This window comes from Varroa destructor, unplaced genomic scaffold, assembly GCF_002443255.2.
Source record: "Varroa destructor unplaced genomic scaffold, Vdes_3.0 BEIS01000005.1, whole genome shotgun sequence".
NCBI classification, from domain to species: Eukaryota; Metazoa; Arthropoda; class Arachnida; order Mesostigmata; family Varroidae; genus Varroa; species Varroa destructor.
In genome coordinates, this window is record NW_019211458.1 from 17,532,102 (window position 1) to 17,551,182 (window position 19,081).

Here is a 19,081-nt window from a genome sequence, read left to right on the forward strand (position 1 = left end):
ACATAATGCGTCCCATTTAATTATTAGTGCCTTCTTTCAAGAGGATAAGCGATATACCTCACAAATGAAAAAGCACTGCTATGGAGAAAAATAATATTTAAGGCGCTAAGGGATGGGGCTACAATTGGACCAGTGGGTTGCCTAGTTTTTCGCTCGAAACGATTTTGCGTTGGGTAACGAAGTTCTTTATTTCATGCTCATTGACCATCTGTTGTGAAATCTACTTCAAATGCAGGACTTTCTTGTTATCAAGGCTGGTAAATTGTTCTCTTATTGATAGAACATGCGACGGGAAATAACCGTGTTCATCAAAGATATCGTACCAGATTCCTTATAACTGCCGTCTCTGCCGGAATCATTTCCTTTCGAATGGCCTGCGAAACACAGCCAAAACGGCTCCAAGTTTAGATACGTCCAAATACATATCAATAGTTGTCGACTAAATCCTGATACAAGGGAAAGTACTTTTGTCGAAAACGCCATGTGTACGCTTAATGGACGGAACGATTTTTTGGTCACCATATCATAAACATGGGCATATGTTCGCGGCTCACTATATTCCGCCCGCGCTAATGATACAAGAAGCTGCTGTTACATAGCAGACGAACTATCCCGATCTAGTTTTTGACGCTCTTGCCGAATTTACGACGACGTTCGCCGTTGTGATAGCTGAACTGATGTTACCAGTGGATTTGTTTGCGAATTCAAGAGGCGAAAATTTACGTGACTTGCATGCGGAAAAGAACATTCGGAAAGTGAGTCGCTAAGCGAGACAGATCTTCAAGTTGGTTGACCGGAAGCGTCGCATTGCGCTTAAATAAACTAACAAAACGCCTAACAGTCTAATAAAGTTGGATCGGTGTAGTCATGTGATATAAAACCGATTTCGATATCTATCAATATCTAAAACCTACTCAGCGAACGCACTTGAATGTACCCATTTGAACCATGAAGTAGTTAATCTCTCATAGAACGGAACTGAACTGCTTTTGAAACACATCTACTCTAGCGCATGGCGTAAACAAAAGCGTTTTAATATCAAAGCAGTACGTCAAAATAACTAAGTATAATAATTGAGCCGCCAATTTTCGAACCGGGGTAAAAACTAACCTTACTATGCTTCTTATAACTTACTAAAGGTTATAGTACTGTGTCTGGATCTTGTATGGCACGTATTAGAACCTGGACCTTGGACTGGTACACAGATCGTGGTGCCGATAGTGTCGCTGATAAGAAGAATGTACCCTTATTGAAGCGAACAATACGTAGCAAAAGTATAATGTTATAAGGTGTACACGTTAAGAATAATCCGATGTATCCATGACCCGATCAATCTGTTAACCTAAATTCAATATCTAATTCTGTATCGATGCTTACCCTACATGCTTTTGAAGGGACAGAGTATACGCATTAGGGCTAACAGATAAAGGAATGTCGTTATCTGAACTGAAAAAGCCCGCTGTGTTTGTAAGCCATTCTGAATTTAATTGCCACTATCAGTAAAACCGTTTGCAACAGGAAAATGCCGAGTTGTCGAAAATGTATTGACCGTTTTTCTAGCTCGGTGGCTTTGAAGCTACAAAGAAATTACGTGGGGACGGCATTGGTGTTATTTGAAAATTGGGGTTCACCAACAGTGAATGTGCTAAAACGCCTTTATGTATGCAGATTTAAGATAGAGAGATCCTTGGCGATGAGTGAAAGGTCGTAAAGATCTTATATTTTACGGTTTCATCACAGATCAAGCTAGCTGCTCAGACCCACTAAAAATGATGGGCTCATTATGGCCAAAAGCATTATGAGAAAGAGAAACGACTTAAAAATGGATTCTATCGTTTTCGTTCTGGAAATTTCGACGCGAACAATGCTTCTCGTCATGATCGACGAAGTACCGTAAAAGTTGGTAATATATATATATATATTATAATATTACCAACTTTTACTGCTCTTGGTCGACCATGACGAGCAGCATTGTTAAGAAGTTAAGCAAGCAACGCGTAAGAAGCCATAATATTTCTAAGGAACAAAAAAGCACTGCCAAAGACCTCGTCACCAATTGAAGAGAGCTGGCTACGAAAGAAGTTCAATGTTTGCGTGCCATACGAATCAATGCAATTTGCCCAACCTCGTCTCCACCTAAAGAACTTATAGAAATATAACGAGATCGAGTCATTATTATTATTATCAATATATTCAGTTGTTAATCATGGGTGATAACGTATGACAGTAATGTGCAAATGGGGAAAATTTTTTTGTTTACGATCTGTGGCAAAGCCCAGGGTGACGCCACAGAAGGCGATGATACTATGTGTTTAATGTGGAAAGGAATCCTACAATATGAGTTGTTTTCATCTGGTAAAATGGTAGACTGGGACCTGCGTCAACAGCTCATTGAGCAACAAAGATCATTGTGAATCATTGAAAAAATTCGACGAGATCTAGTGAACAAAAAAATATCTTTCATGATAACAATACCAGACAAAGTGTATTTTCAGTTACTTGGCAAAAATTAACCTATTAACTAGAAACCTTGGAAAGAAAATTTACCGTGTAGCAGAGATCTTGCGCTATCAGGTTATAATCTGTTTCAGGTTTTACGAACTTCCTTCATGGTATTAAGTTGGTTTTAATGGAGGCGGTGAAAGTCATTTGCTACTATTTTTCACTCAAAAACCTCAGAAGCTCTCCAGTATTAAGATAACGGTGTTGTCCAAAATGAAAAGGGTTATCAATAAAATGGCGCATATTCAATTAAGTAATAGTACTTTAAAAAACTCTTCCATTTCGGATTAAAAACGGTCAATACTTTTTTCGACAAGCTAACAGCGGCCTTGAACCAGTGCTGCACGAATGGCCGGTCGTCGCTGAGTGCGGTTACACTGGCATATTTCATAGTACTTCGATGAATATAATAGATTCGACAACACAGCATGCTTGCTTGTTTCTATAGAACGAGGGCAAACATGGATGTATGAATTCATTAATAAAGTATCGACTTAAAATGGGGATGGAGGGTTCCAGCTGTCCTGCCATGAAACCAGTTATCATTTAGACATTAAGATTTGCGAGCGTGCGAATGGTTGCAGTTTGTTACACAGCTTCTACGCATCGATAAAGGAAATCATTTTATAAATATTATGCAGAATTAAGTACTGGTAGATTTTGTAACATTCGCATACGCATACGCATCTATATAAGATACGTATGCTTATAGGTGATTTTTTCAATATTATCATTTTTCATTGTTAGCGGGTAATATTGAGGGTATTTAATTGCAATTACTCAAACTATCATTATTACACATATTTTTCAAATAATATAACTAAAAAAATAATATTTACACCAGTAATATATTAGGGTTTGTGTTAATCAATAGGCTACTTCACACAAATTTGTAAGAATTTTAACCATTGCAACCTTGAACACCACAGGCCACTATAAGGCCATATTCGCTAGACGAAAGTGTAGTATCTTGGCTCGAAGAGAGTTGAATTAGGGTATTAAAATTGTCGAGCCTTTTCGTAAAAATTGTTTTTTACACGCCTAAGGTTTACGACGATATCGCTCACGGCACGCGATACATGCGGCGCCTTTCAGGACCTCTTTGGGTAGGTTTTAGAGCGGTGTTAAAGCACCGTACGCACTGACTGGGAGTTCGCATGGCAGGAGTCACAAGTACAGTGACTGGCTGCATGTCAGGAAATCGGGATAGCTCGGCTTTTAGCTGGTTTGTCTGCCGTAGTCCATCATAAAACTTAAGTGTCATTTAAATTTTTTTGTGTCATTTTCGAAAAAAGAAAAACATAGCAGTAGATAACATGTTTAATCTTCTATCTTTTTGTGCTATTGAATGCCTCGTAAACGTATCCTTTGCAGGTGAAAAATGTTCCTTTCGTAGTAGCAATAGAGGTTATGCTAGGATCATCGTTGAGTATACTCTTGTCCTTTAGCACAATCGTTCAGTAACATTTGTACCATCAACAATATATGATCAAGGAAAGGAGTACCGAGGCATCCAGGTTTGTACAACCTCGGCGTTTGTATCATACGAGATCAGGCAGAACACTGTAGAGGTGTAGTCGCCGCCGGCGTCGCTTGTAAAACCGGCTAGTGAGGTGTAGCTTGCTTTCGACATCGTGTCCTTGATTCTGCCACTGTGCCAGACAAGACCAAACAGCCCCAGGACGAAATAGTAGTGGTATCGCTATTTCTGCCTCTGTTCCAAGAATATAGACGACGTTTAGGTATAAAAATGGTAAACCAGGACAATTTCCAGTAACCAACAATAGCCCCATCGTAACACAATGCTACCATGGGGCAAATCGAGTAAATATCTCTATTACTGCTCAAGTTTTTCTAATTATTCGCACTATTTCTTCCTTTGTATTCTTCGCACAAAGAACACTAATTGCATGTCGTAACGTGTATAATATACCGTTATAGGGGATATTAGACACGTAAATTATTCGGTATGTGCGGTGTGATCATTTTCGCTATATAATTGAAGCAAGCGCTTTTATCGAAATATTTCACTGTAACAAAACATTGATGTTGGCCTATTTTAGGTAGTGTCTACATTAAACTAATATTCGTATGGTTTTGTTGATGTATTTTATAAATATGGAATAATATTTCAAACTCAAAGGCGGGCATACTGCGATAGGACTGCTCTAGGGTAAGTGTTTCGTAAGTTAAAAGATAAAACTATCTCCCTTTGGCCAAGGTTCTAATCAGAAACCACATAAATTAACACCAAAGGCCACATCCTAGGCGCAATCCAATTCCAAATATAACGCAACGAATTAGCATATCAGAACGAGCCAATCATGTGCAACCAGAAACAGCGGCGTCAGGTTTTGTCACTGAACGGAACCTAACATGTCTGGTATATCCTGCTGTATGCAATCGATTCCGGACGAATTTAACGAAGCAAGGTTTCGAGGGTGGCGCCCTGTTCCCTCTTGGATATCTCTCGATCTGTCGCTATTATAGACTAGACTAACAAGCGGGCTTTTCGAAGCTCCTCTTTCGCTGGCAACCGCCTCGATAATGAGATGTTGAGTTTTTATCCAGAGGCGACTCTAATTATCGAGATGACTCTCTGTGCATATTCTCGAGTATCGAGGACACCCTATGGTGAGTATTTACTAATGAGCTAGTGAATACAACTAGTATGGTACAATCGTACAAGCTATTTAACAAACGATACCAACATAAAAAAAACAAATGTCACATCATATGAAATACTTCACCTAGAAATTATCGATCAGTACACAACGATATAGAAGGAAAGAAAGGAGGCCGAAAGCTGGCTTTGCCGCTGACATGTTAATGAGAAAGGTTTGCTACCTTAAAAGATGGCTGTAAGGTTCGAGGGTCTGAACAACGGAGTCGGTGGAATGTCAAGGCTGCGCTATTTCCCAAGCGGTCAACTTAGCATTTCTTATATTCTATGTTCGTGCGTCTCCTCCGAGACCCGTTCACACTCTTAAAGATTTTAACGACGGGTGTCTGCATCTTTCTGGCACCAAAGTTTTATTAGGAACATTACTACTGACTGTATCTTATTCAGCTTCAATGGGCGCCTCTCTAAACTTTGAATATGTGCTATATGGCACCTACTGAAATTTGCCATTTATGGCTTATTCTATTCGTTTCTTGTAAAGCCAGTACTTAATCGTTTGTCTCAAGTAAAAAGACGCCAAAGTAATGGCTGTAATTTCCAGATAGGGGTGACACCGTTGACAGCCCCTGGTGACAAGATGTCTGCCTATTAGATAGAGGCACATAGAGGAAGACCTAGATTCGAAATCACACGTAAGCACAGTTCGTTTCGCCGTGCTTGGATGTATAACGTCAATATTGGACATTAACAGAATATGTAGTTGTTAAAGATGGTCCCGTAATCGTATGATACACCCATAGAGTTGTCAAAAATATTTCGCATGGTATTATCTTCACGGTTTTTTTGTTTCAATCCATCTGTTCGGCAAGCATGGTTAAGTTTCTAGTTGAAAGAGACTAGGAATCATTGCTAAAAGTTTCTTTATTATACAATCTGTTTCTGTATTATACAGCTACACAACAGGGAAAGTCTTTTGAACCTATCATAGACACCAATAGCGTTAATTGTATTCATGCAGCTTCCGTTTTAGTGTACCCTGTTTAAGCCCTTTTTCTAGTGACCCACGTAGTGACATTGCACATGGCAATAGGTAACTGTGGTAATAAAAACAAAAATGAATACTACTGCATTGGTAATATGCGTACGTTGTCATAATAATAACGTCTTTGTTCTAATTTGTAACGGCCAAATTATAAATAAGTAGAAACAATATAAAAACTAATCACCGATATAATTAATTGTTTTACTTGAATTTAATTTAATTGCCAAAATGGCGTCACTATAAATGGATATAAAACACGTTTTTGACTCGGTAATCGTTCTAGTTTATTTTTCATTTTTCCCAAATAGTAGTGAGCGGAAGAAAATATGCTTTCTAGATATGACAGACATGACCTATCAAGACAAGTACTGGAATAGCTGCAGCGTGCAATATATCACTATAATGGCGTGGGTTATCTCAGCCCTACCTAAACAAAGTACAACCAATGTAAAATTGAAATTAAGTTTTTCCTACTTGCCTGTCAAAGCAGTGACTTCGGACCGTATTCTGACTTTCCCAAACAGGGCTCACTAAAAAGCAGGACTCATACACAGTGTATAAATTATTACCTCCGCACAATCCAAACGCTTTGTTCCTCAAGACAATATAGAGTGCAGGAAGTACGGTGACGATTCTTATTTCGATTCGTACATTTTATGCCTCAGGTAGTTGGCCCTTGTCGTCTAGTATAATACCGTATAAATATTGAGCTATGTGAACCATCTTACTTATAGTGAAATTATAGTCTGTTAGAGGTGCTCACGAAAAAGTCAAAGGTGCTAGCTAGCCTTTACACACTGGATCCACTGCTTTAACACACGGCTGTCTGCCAATAATATCAAGCAAAATACGATTGTTATTATTTAAGCTGTTTGTAGCAGTCAATGGTTACCAGCAAAGCCGGGCGTACGGCGCGCTGGAAGTAGAACGTTCTTGGCCCACAAAATTCGCGTTATGGTAAGCTTGGCATTGGATGTCGTATAGTAAAATGGGTCTCTTGGATGCGAACATTCCTGCGTCAGTGTTTCCATATCGTTATGCTGTACGGTGAATTAAAATATTATTATTATTATCATAGATGAACATCGTGTAATTTCATTGTATAAACTTTATCCAGACTTGTTGCATAGCTACGTGACATTCTCAGTAATTCCAGTAGTCGATCTTTTCAACCATCCCGATGATCCATATAGTCATCATTTGTTTGGCTTAGTCTGAACCTTCGATCCGTATAAAACAGATTTTAAATTTACAAAGATAGTTCCTGTAATGAACAGAATATCGGCCGAGCAGCCTATTTCTCCATAATAATTATTTAAGCTGACTGATTTTCTTCGATTTTAAGATGACAAGGCCATTTCTGAATAGCAGTATCCAAAAATCAAATGCCAAATAATACCTATGCCTTTATCTTACCCTTTCCTCTCTACCCCGATCAAGTTCAATTAAGTTGATCCAATTAATAGTTCTCAATTGAATTTTCCATTTTGAATCAGAATTGCTCACCTGTTTGTTATTATATCATATACGTGATGGTACTGAGCCAGGGCATATGTTCACAATTGCTCCTAGAATATGGCGTTGCCAGCCGTGCACCTAGTCTGCGAATCCGTTAATTTCTCGTTGAATTATCGATGATGCCAATTTGAATCGAGGCGGTCGAGGTTGTTCGTGATTAAAGCTGCCTAGCAGCGCTTGGCGTCTTGATCCAGATATACGCCAAAGTAATATTATGCAAAACAGACATCGTAGATACGCATAGTCTGTCGTCTGCTGCTGCTGCTGCTGCTACAAGGATTAAGTTGAGTGTATCTCTCTCGGTTGATATCACTCAGGCGAATGGCGCTGTTACATTTCACGTTTCAAGGTTCGAATCGTTGCGCGGGAAAACAACAGATCGACGAAACACGTGCCACGGATAGCATTGGAACACCGCACACAGTGAGATAGATACTTAATCAATACGGCGAAATTACACACGTCTGTGATGGCCAAGAAAGGGTTAATTTAAGGACTGTAGTTGTTCTAATAGGTGAAGAGTGACGATCGACAATTGACCAAAAGCAAAAATAAATTATTCTTGCAACGCACTTCTTTTTCTGTAATGAGTATAGAATCAATCGGGATCGTATCTTCTTTTTCCACAGAGACGACCGAGTTATGCAGTGTCTATACGCTGTTAACTTCTTATCTAAAGTCGATTGATTAAAGTTACCGTTATATCAGCACTATATTCGTTTGAGCGAATTCAAATTGCAGATCCCAAATTAAGGCATACTTCAAGTGTCGAAGTAAATTCAAAGGAAAGAATTACATAAAACATAAATAAGTACTTGGCAGATAGCTAGATTACAGTTTTAGTTGATGCGCTTGAGCGCGGCCTTAATATTCGCGTACAAGTTCGCAGTTTGTTTATGGGGACAAGTTAAGAAGCGCACAAAGTTTAAAATAAACGCGGAAGTATCAACCGCAATATAAACTTTTACGGAGAACTTAAGCACTGGTCACGTAGTAAACTTATTTTATATTGACCTATATACTGAACTTCACTCCGAACAGTGTTTTATAGTACCGTACTCCAACCTATAGTTCCAAGCAGATATGACCTTCCTTATTTTCGTCTGATAAACAAAAACTTATTGGCGTTCATCCCCTCTAACACCGCTCAGATGTATCAGAAAATGAAACATCGTTTCGCTGTTAATTGTAATGTAGCAATTCATGCTATCTCCGTTGCGGACGGCAACTTATAAATAAAAATTTTATATTTCACCTCACTTGAAAAGCTGCAAGCCTTTTTTGTTTTGTTGTTTGTTTTAAATTTTGGCAAAGACAGCGTACAAATATAATACGGGCGCAAAAAAATGTCCCCCGATAAAGCTTTCCGAATTATGTAGGCCATATGAGATATAGGGTAGGAGCTAGTGTTTAGCCCCTGTATGTATCAGAACTTTTCTGTATAAAAACTGTTCCGCCGTTGAGCACTGCATGAAAGAATTGGCTCTAGGCATGAAAAGGTGTCTACGTCCAGATCGACAGAAATCGCCATGTGCTTTTCAGGTTTACCAGGCATACATGTTACTCGGTGCACCGTCACGGGGACAATACTACTTCCACCAATAATAACTTTTATAATATAATTATTTTATATAAAAAAAAAATTTTATAAATTTTAGGTAAAAATAATTGGCGGTTTGCTTTGGTATCGTTATCACCTCTTCTAGGGAACGCTAGCTGCAATAGAACGTTTAGTCCAGCAAACGCCTAGACGCCCAAAAACGTGCATCATGTACGATCGTCAGCACGTAATACGTCGACCAGGCTTCCACTTGTGTCATTCAACTAACCCCCCATTATACATTGGCGTACGAATGTTAGCGTTGTAGCATTTAATGCTCGCGAGCACTGAACACCTTTATAACGATCAGTATAACTGCTCTTACCTATTCGTGCGCCTATAGTCAGCGACAATTGTTACACACTACTACATTCGTTTGTACATGTTCGTACATATAGACAGAGTCCTCGTTTTGTAGCTAATGCCGAACATTTATTGCAACCACATATGGGGCGTCTGCCGTGAGGCTGTCAGCAGCCCTTGACTGTAATTTTACTTACGTGTAACATTTGTGGTACTTTAGTACAAAGAGTGTACAAAGATGTATGCATAGTACATGCACACATCTGTATCGGCTAAGAATACGGCCATAATGCCCAGTTCCGTCGCCCGTTCACTGTGCATAATTAACACTCTCCCCAAAACACGTCTTCGTTGCTGTCACCAAAGGCCCCACAACATCCGTTATTGCTAATTCGGCCGCGGCCTGTGCGGTCTAGGCGAGGACAGCCGTTTTGTCGGGTATATCTTCTGATTAACTAATTACTCTCGATTCCTGTAATATTGTCCCTTTTTCCCATTCGCTAATTTCTTTTTTATTACATGTAGCGGGCAGCGTCGCTCCTCGAGACGTTAGCGGCCGACCAACCGATTCCAGCTCGCGCAACAACAGAACTGTTTGAATATATAAAACAAATGCATGCATGGTGCGTGTTATGGTCTATCCTAGCCATTCGGCGCCGTTATGCATATTGCCTGCTTTGCGGCTACCAGAAAACACTAACACTGATCGTGAGGACTGTAGTGACGACTAGCTAAAGCTGCCGGCGGTGATCGAGACCCTAATCGGATCTCGTCAGGAGAAAGGAAAGAGCTAGTGCCAACAACTCGCTTGCTACGGCTGCTGATTCCTTTGCTACTGCTGGGAACGCAGTGCTATGTAGATAATCAAATTAGTGTAGTATAAACGCGAAACAGGATTTGTCTGTGTATGGGTGCTTGCGGCCATGTTCTTCTAGCTTTTTGTTCTTTTTCTTATCGCTTACATTCCTATACATTTGTGCTACTTGTCATAGTCGCTATAATTATCGGAGAATAGTTCGGATTCTTCCAACTCGTATTTTCCTATCACGATGGTGCATTAGCAGTCGATGCACGGCGTATACATATTTATGCGTACAATGATACGGTACGAAAAGGCGTGGGGTGCTGAGAACGGAACTGGTGGATGGCCAATTGGTTCGGTGGTCAGCCCGAATATTTTCGTTGTAAAGCATATCGGATTGAGAAACTCCTTATTTCGATCTAGTACATTTCAATATTAGGTAATATGGTGTGGCCCGACTGGAAATCCATTGGCTCGGTTTTTTCTTAGTAGCCACTATGTAGTGAGAGAGTTTGTTCGTTTTACAAGATACAGGATGTTTAGGAAGTTACGCAACGCTATAGGAGATCAAGTAGAATCTTGCGGCTATGAGAGTTATATTCATTTTCTCCTCGTTGTGAACATCTATTTAGATAGCGCAGCGAAAAAAAAATCCAAGGATTTTCCCAAAAAAGGTGATGTAAAGAAAAAACAATTTTCGCTAACTTAATAGCGTTGTTGTTATACTTATGTAATGAATACGTAGCCACAGAGCATTCCAAAACTGGGTAATTCCTTGATGTATATATGCTAATCAATGGTATCAGTTATATTTTCTCGCAGTGCAGCTAAACTAGACCAGCATGGCAACGCGGTGGTGTCTCGTAGTATACGGCTCCAAAAAACTGCAATCTAAAATTAAAAATATACGCTAACTGATGAAGATCACTTCTGCACCACACTCGGAGCAGAGTATGATCAGGCGAGGTAGACTATGAAATTTCTAATCGTTTGAATATCTTAACAAACCTAATTGCTCTATACCTATATGAGTTATGTTAGTGTAGTCTTTTCTAACAATTTACTAATTACGGTACCATGGTCACACTGAAATATCTGTTTTGCGAAATTAATAAGGACCTAGTGACCTATTTCCGAACCGCGAACAGTTGGAAAGCTACTTGGCATTGACTTGGTACTTCGGAATATCGTTATTCCACATCGTAGATGCAGTGTTATATCATCACTTGTTAACCATCCTGTACCACCAATTATCGACGGCTTCTACTCTATAGTAATTCAGGAAGCTGGAATATATATACTACTTTAATTATGATCACCCGTAAACGATCATTAATAGCCTCAAGCAAAAATCTGCCTTTCCCACAATTCTGACGGAATCCGATTCATTCCACAGACAATCCGATGACCAACATTCGGATGTTACTCGGGAACTTCGTCCCAGTACAGTGTCATAACTTACTTCTCGGCAGCCTTCGAATGAACTGGTGCTCAAGTCAAGCAAGAAACGCCACCGAAACCGTGCACGCCCCTCTTTGCGTGATACATAACACGTAGTTCTTTTCAGAGGTAACTTGTACGGACGATCAGCTAGCCTTGCCTTAATTGCAACTAGCTCTTGACGCTCTACGTATATACATATACGTATAGCCTGTGTCTCCGTTACAGCCGTCAAACGTTGCTCCAGGTGTCTAGCTCCACATATCGCGCGTATCAGTCTCACTATGAAACGTAAACTCGCCACAGCATCGAAGCGACACCTGTAAATGTCACTATCGACCATTACATCCAAGATCATTCACCGAATAACGTCACAGTGAAATGCTGCCGTTGAAAGAGCTTGCAGGGGGATACATTGCCCTCTTTAACCATCGAACAACAAGAGCACTTCGATAATCACTTCATTCGTTAGCAGTATTTCAGTAGTCGTGCGGCTTCATCGAGTATTTGCAGGACGCCAGCGAGAATTTCCTTAGGACACAGCGATATCTTTGCAATCTGTCAGTGGGTCGACCACAAGTGTGCAACTGGCATACGACTAACCAAGGCCAAATGCCCATAAAGAGCGGCAAGTCAGCTAAGCACGTAACGTAAAATAGAAAACCTTCAAACTCGTAAATAGCGAACTTTGGGGCAAAAGAACGTGAATGTATTTGAAACACTGCTTTATTTATCGTAGGGGCACTTTCACGTATACACATGAGGCACAGGCTACTTCTGCTTTGTATCTGAATTATTTCACTTTCTAACATTTCATTAAATGTATTCTTTAGTTTCATTTGTATTCAAAATCGCTTCAACTTTGTTAACAGTTAAAGTTATGTAACATGTAACAGTTATGTAAAGGAAGTTCTTTACAGCCATTCATAACTGAATGTTGATTGTGGTTATTTTTCCCCTCAATTTGAAAATGGCAGTGTTTATGCTCGAACTCCGTCAATATGGCGTATAAAAGTGTTGTGACAGACCATCTACTGTTGAGCAGACATTACACCTGGATTAAAAGAAACTCATTCCGTTTTATCCAGCTGTATGATGTCAGCCGTCACTCGCTCAGAAAAACTGTCCTCATGTTACAGTGGGGTGTAAGCTGCATTTCTCACCGGCACTGCAACCTGTTTATAAACTTTATAAAAAACGAAGAGATGCCAAAGCGAATTTCACGACTTGCGTCACATAAAATGTTTCCCCACCGAAGTTAATGACTGCTCAGTTTCAATGTGAGACGCCAGAACTACAAAATAAATTCAGAAATCAGTATTCTATGCGTGCAGTGATCACTCCTCGTTTTATTGATTCTATAATCCTGTCAAAGGACTACAAAAAGTATTTCAGGCTACTGCGGTCAGGATTTTTAGGCTAGTATAGTCCGTAACTTTTTAAATCTTTCATGAAATCACGATTGCTTTCGTCCCGTACTTCGTAGGCTTCGAGCAGGCGTGTCTATAAGGCACCAGTCTAATGCAATTTAAGTGCCTGTCTACCGTCAGCCAATTTAAATACATCAGTAGCTTCTCAATGAATTTACGGTTTCTTGTACAAAGAAACGTGTATAGAAACGGAGCAGTTGAGCCTCGGGTAACCCAAGTTCCACCCTCGATGCATGGTTCAGAACAACTAAAATTCTCCCCGCGACTACCTCGCATAGCCTTTTTATAGTAGTTTAAAACGGATTTTCTGAAAATAGCGATAGATTCATGGTACTAATAAATTAACAAGTAATCAGCAGACAAACAGGCGCTAAAGAGGCGTGTATTACCAGGTTGTTTGTTCTTCGGTTTACTGAATCCTACCGCTTTCTCTTTCCGATTTGTTTTTTCTTTTGTGTTTTTTTTACTTTTTTTTTTTATAATTTGGGATGAACGTACAATTATAATATTTGCCAAACCCTTTTTATTGGAGTACAATAAAGCAAAAGTACTGCAACTGTTATGTTATAATCCCACAGACGTTTCAAGTATTTTGGCTTGCCGTTTGCTAAGTTAATGTTTGTACCTTTACATCGTTTACAAATGCTCTTTTTCTAGGCCAAAAAAAAACTTCGAATCCTGCATGAGTTCAGAAGCACTCGCTGAAGAGCTGGTCACTCAATTGTCTGTATGCGTTCTCAAATCAGTTTTTTTTTTCTTTTGTCGGCGCGACCCTAGAATTTTGCGCCAATGCCGATCGTTTAAAGATTACCTAAGAAAGAGAGTCGACTTCTGGGATATAAAGCAATGAAACGTTTCATATTCGTTCATCATCCCGGCCGATCAATCTTAGACATACATTCCGTTACATACATATACATACTACAAAAGAATTGAAGTTTTAAAACATTTTTATTTTTTTATTTGTTGCACCTAAACGACAATTGAATTCTGTGTAAGGCTAATAACAAAAATCAGCCGTTAGTCTTAGCCAGTGACCGGGTCCTCAATCCCGGACGTAAGTATAAACTGATTATAGATGTTACGTGAACTTACGTAGTCCCATTACTCAAAAAAAAACCAGCAAATACATTGAATTGGCTTACCGCAGTCGACCATGATGATCTTGAGTGTAAGTGTTCACCAGTTCACCTATCATTACATTTCAGTCGACAAAGGTGATGTTTTTGGGCCTTCGAATAATCGACAAAAAATATGTTTCAAACTTGCCGCCCTTTATCGAAATACTCATTTCTAGCGTGGCGCTTCATAGCGTTCAGCTATCGCGTTTCGTTAGCAGACGCAGTTAACTTTTTTTTTTTCATTTTACAACCGCTACATTAGTCTCTTAATTTTCTCTTTGGAAACTTCGTTACGCAGCCTTGATTTCGTGAGCCTTTCCGACCGGATCTTCGTTCAATTTGAGTGCGAGCTTAATAAACCGTTTCGCACCGCCTTTAGAGTCACGTTTGTTTGATGCGAACTCCTCATTAGCTGCTTTAGGTCATTATTCTTACTCATATGATGATATTAAAAGTGAAATCCTGCCCAACGTACTCGTTTCGTAAATATGATTTCGTTGCAGGGACTTAGGCATAAAGCAAATGTGTATGCGGTACAAATAGAATTTCCTGCTCATTTTTAAATTTTTTTCACCAATAAATGGGTTCTATTAACAGCTAGAGATACACACATGTATCTAGGCCCGTAATCCTGAGGTCGCCTTAAAATAGCGCTCGTACAATAGCATATGTTATTTAGGGAAACACGGTTAATGGAGGTCATCTGCTAATTTCCGTGTTGTTACACAAATGTGATGAGCAAGCAAAGTCTAGAAATTGATTATATTTGATTATGAGTAGCCAATTGGGCACTCGGTGATGATATCAAGTCACTATATTCTATATGGTAGATGCAATACGATGTAGTGTAGTACCTAGCACAAAAGTCAAATTTAGCCATGTTTTTTTCAATATGTTCGCGTATTTTCGGTCAAGCCGTACTGCTCATACTCACCGTCAAATAGAAGCATAGCTATACGTAGTATCTATTCATATAAGTATACGGCAGCACTGTCACGCTCATGCGGGGCCCATACAGGGTCAACAAATGGTGCTACACGAATGGCAGTACAGTTACCGCTGACCAAGGAATAATGTCGGATTTCAGAGACCTGGAGGCGCAGGTTGCAGTCGTGGATGATTGGTTGCCTTTGGTGTCAAAGTGTAGAAGAGCGAAAGTTCTTTCTCTCGCTCGCTCCACCGTAGAGGTTGAACACAGCGTATTAAGTTTGCGTTTCCCAGATGGGAGTCGGCCGACAAAGGAAAAGTCCTCGTACGCGTTCTACCTCTGACACGGCCCTTTCCACAGCTAGCATGCTTCTGTCTTTAGCCGTACTGAGATCTGCAGGGAGCATCATGCTGAAGCGACAGGAAGGCGAAGCCTTTGCATAATAATAGCTCAATTGCCTATCGATCGCAGTAGGGAGAGCGTGATTCGCGATACGGGTCGCTCGTTAACAAAACTGTAGCTGTAGTGGTGGATCCGTTCACTCTGGCAAAGCTGATGCCCGCGTACCACCATTGACCTTGACTGGCGTTGGAGTGTTGTTTATCCCTACCTAGCTGGGCATGTGCTGTAGGGAACGGGGCAGCGGCTCACAAAAGGAACGACCAGCGGTTGTTTGCTGCAATGGCAGCAAGCGACAAGATGATAGGGGCATCTCTGCAATTCGTTGACTAACAGTAAGTTCGTTCAATTGGCGGTGGCTTAATCAGCACCTCCCTAGGTATACGTAGCCGTTACGACGGTAGTAGGAAAACTCGGAACCAGGAGAACAGAACTGGCTGCAAGAAAAAAATCCATTTCTCCTGCCATTTTGCATAGCGCACCGATGATGGACGGGGACCGATGGCTCGCAAATTTCAAAACGATTTCGTTTCCAACTTGCGCTGTATGTACTCAGTGGAGGGGATAACGAACATGGTCCTGCTGCTGAACGTCCTATAATCAAGTTACACCTTGGTCAGGCTAAGGAAGCTCTTGTGCACTCGTTCGTTATGAGTCGTTTGGCCCACACTCGCCGTGTTTGCGGGTCCAAGGTGCCGTAGTAACATCTAAGAAATTCATGTTTTTCTCCTTCACTTTGTTTTGTTTCCTACAATTCACTGGCCTGATTCGGTCGAACGAAGTGGCGTATGGCTCTGCAGACCTTAAACCTCCGGCCTTTGGACACCATTTGCCCTAGCGAACATCTTTCCTTTTTCATTATTTTTTCTAACGCATTCGCTTTCACGAAACATCTCCAAAGCTTCCAGCTATCCGATCCTATTCCCACCTTGACATCATCATTCGGTTTCTGCTCTTTTTAACTGAGCATTCATCCCTAGCCTGGGGTGAGGGCAACCGAGTTGTTTGTCAGCCACTGTATAAACATCTTCAGCGCCACCTTCTGCTGCTATCGTGTTAAGGTTAGCTCTTCTTTGTACAGAGTGGCTCGGACGTTCACCGTGAGAAGGCATAATAACGTCCTTTAATTAATTAAGTGATCTCCATCAGGCATCTCCCGCCTTGCACCTTCATCTGGTTGAGGAGCATATTACGCCTCTTTTTTTCGCCTTTCCGTGCCCATCCCACGTTGAGCTTCACGCCATTACGGCAATCCAACCGCTTTGGTCTATTCAGCCTAAGTAAGTATGACTGTGGCATTGATACTTTCTCAGATAGTCGGGCCCTCTCAATTAGACTTGGGACAACTAGAACTGGAAAATCTATTTCCTGCCATATTTTTTGCATATCTGCTCTGCTCAACTTTTGTTAACCTATGCATATAGGCACACACGTTTATTCAATGACAATTCAATTACACTGCTCCGCTTTTTGTTTTACCTGAGCTATGAAAGTAACTGCTCTTAACGTAAAGCCTCTTCATGCAAACGGCCTAGGGTGGAGTGTCGGGTAGGATACGCGTCTTTTTTTTACCCGTAGCACCTGAGGGGTTGTGTATGAAACACTTCGATAGTAGTTTGCACTGCCGGCCGAAGGCCAAATTTGTTTTATTTGAGCGATTATTAATAATAATTGGTTCGACTCACCATCTGATCGCGACGTAACTCGTCAATGAGTCATTAACTTTGAATATTCTTTAAACGAAACCCACTGCTTGACGCCTATGCTACATCGAATAACGTTTGTTTTCAGCTTGTTGAGAAAAGCGATATTGATTACTAACTTCGCGACACAAATAGGGTATCATAAAAATGCAATTTCTCTTCAAGTAGGCTAGAAAAAACATGGTGCAACTTAAGTTTGTTAATGTTAAAGTTCAGTAATAAGCATTATTTTTGTGATGTTGTCAGCCATTGCCTGTAACACATCTAATACAGTACATTTAGTTTACAAAAACACGCCTAGACAATAGACCTCGTCATTGTACCTAAAAATCAACAATTTGACCACCTGTCAACAAGCTGATTACCTTCACCACATCTGAATACCAATTGCAGAATGTCGCAAAAAGCATCGGATGGTGTTATCTTTATCCTCTCTCGTATACTTCTAACGACGCCATTTTATCTTAGTGAAGCGAAGCTAAATGTTTGGGATGAAAACCACCAATCATGAATAGTACCGACATCATTCATCATAATTTACTGCGCACTCCAGCCATCGCATATGCGGACCCTCATGCGGATCTGATTGATACAGCCGCCCACGTGAGCCGGCCAACAGCGTTGCCTCTGGCTTAGCTGCCATTGATAAAACCGGCAGAAGCCTTGCGTTGCATCAAAATTCACCATTTGCTTTGATGTGGAAATAAGAAAGAAACGCAGAGCAAACCGTAGTCATCAGGTCGGTCTGAAAAGCCACTTCGAATTTTATTGAACGAAATTGCAAGGGGCTGAAGCACAGCACAGACTGAGCGCGCAGCGCCCTCGGCAATGGCCCGCCAATTTAGTTGCGTTATCTCGTTCTTCGTTTGATTCAGTGCGGGTATGAAAATAACGGAAAACACATGTATCGTACGGAAGGGGCTCGCTCAGATATCATGAACAATTAGTAGATACACACATTCGCACAGAAACACTGGCCCATGGCCAACTCGCGCATACGCATACGAATTTTAGTAATAAAAATTCATATTTGATAGCGCGTAGTGCGCTAAAGGGAGTACTGGTTGCCTGCGTACATCTTAATTCCTTCCAGCCTTAACCCGACTCATGCATGTGTGCAGATATATATATGTACATAGTGCAGGTGTACACTTACCGCGTTTCTATATTTGTGACACAGGTGAAATCTTACGTCATACGAAAAAACCACATACAATCGCAGAGTACGCCTAGCACATTCGCATATCCATACTGACAAATTCATTTGCGATCGAAGTAACAGCGAAGCCACCATACGTAACGTTGTTATCGTCGTGGTTTGATTGACAGACGCCGATAAGAGCCTGGTACAATGGCTATTCTTTGAACGTAGTGGGGGAAAGGAGGGGGTAGTGAGATAATTGAAGTTTTCAGGCATCTAGATTACAAACCAACGCGTTTTTTCATATCTCTGATGACAAGAGAATTAATCTTTTCTTGCATACATAGGTCGCGAGCGTAGGCTTTTGAAGTGAGAGGCAAACTGTGCCATTGTAGCTATATAAGTCTTATAGAGCAGAACTGAATAAAGTACTGCGCTTATATATATATATATACACGCTTTTTGGCCAGCCGTCCTGTAATCGTATCTGCTGATTCGCACAGACGAGGAGTGGAAACAGTATTGTGAA

General features: G+C 40.6%; 1 protein-coding gene across 20 annotated transcripts in view; it reads right to left on the minus strand.

Annotated features, from left to right (window-relative positions):
* Positions 1 to 18,832, minus strand: part of LOC111251907 (uncharacterized) — a 64,229-nt gene extending 45,397 nt beyond the window's left edge. For 2 of the 20 annotated variants that reach the window (XR_015328136.1, XR_015328132.1), the window contains exons 1-2: positions 7,674 to 8,057; positions 324 to 4,154 (exon numbers count right to left, since the gene is read on the minus strand). Coding sequence is in view for 1 of the 20 variants with exons in the window: in XM_086989831.1 (XP_086845957.1) it covers positions 324 to 359 (36 nt within the window). In the remaining 19 variants the exon portion in view is untranslated. Of the gene's footprint in view, positions 1 to 323; positions 4,217 to 6,426; positions 7,462 to 7,673; positions 8,069 to 18,567 lie in introns of those variants that run through there. The other 18 variants (XR_015328130.1, XR_015328138.1, XR_015328134.1 and 15 more) reach the window with 16 other exon arrangements.
* Between the last annotated feature and the right edge of the window lie 249 nt (positions 18,833 to 19,081).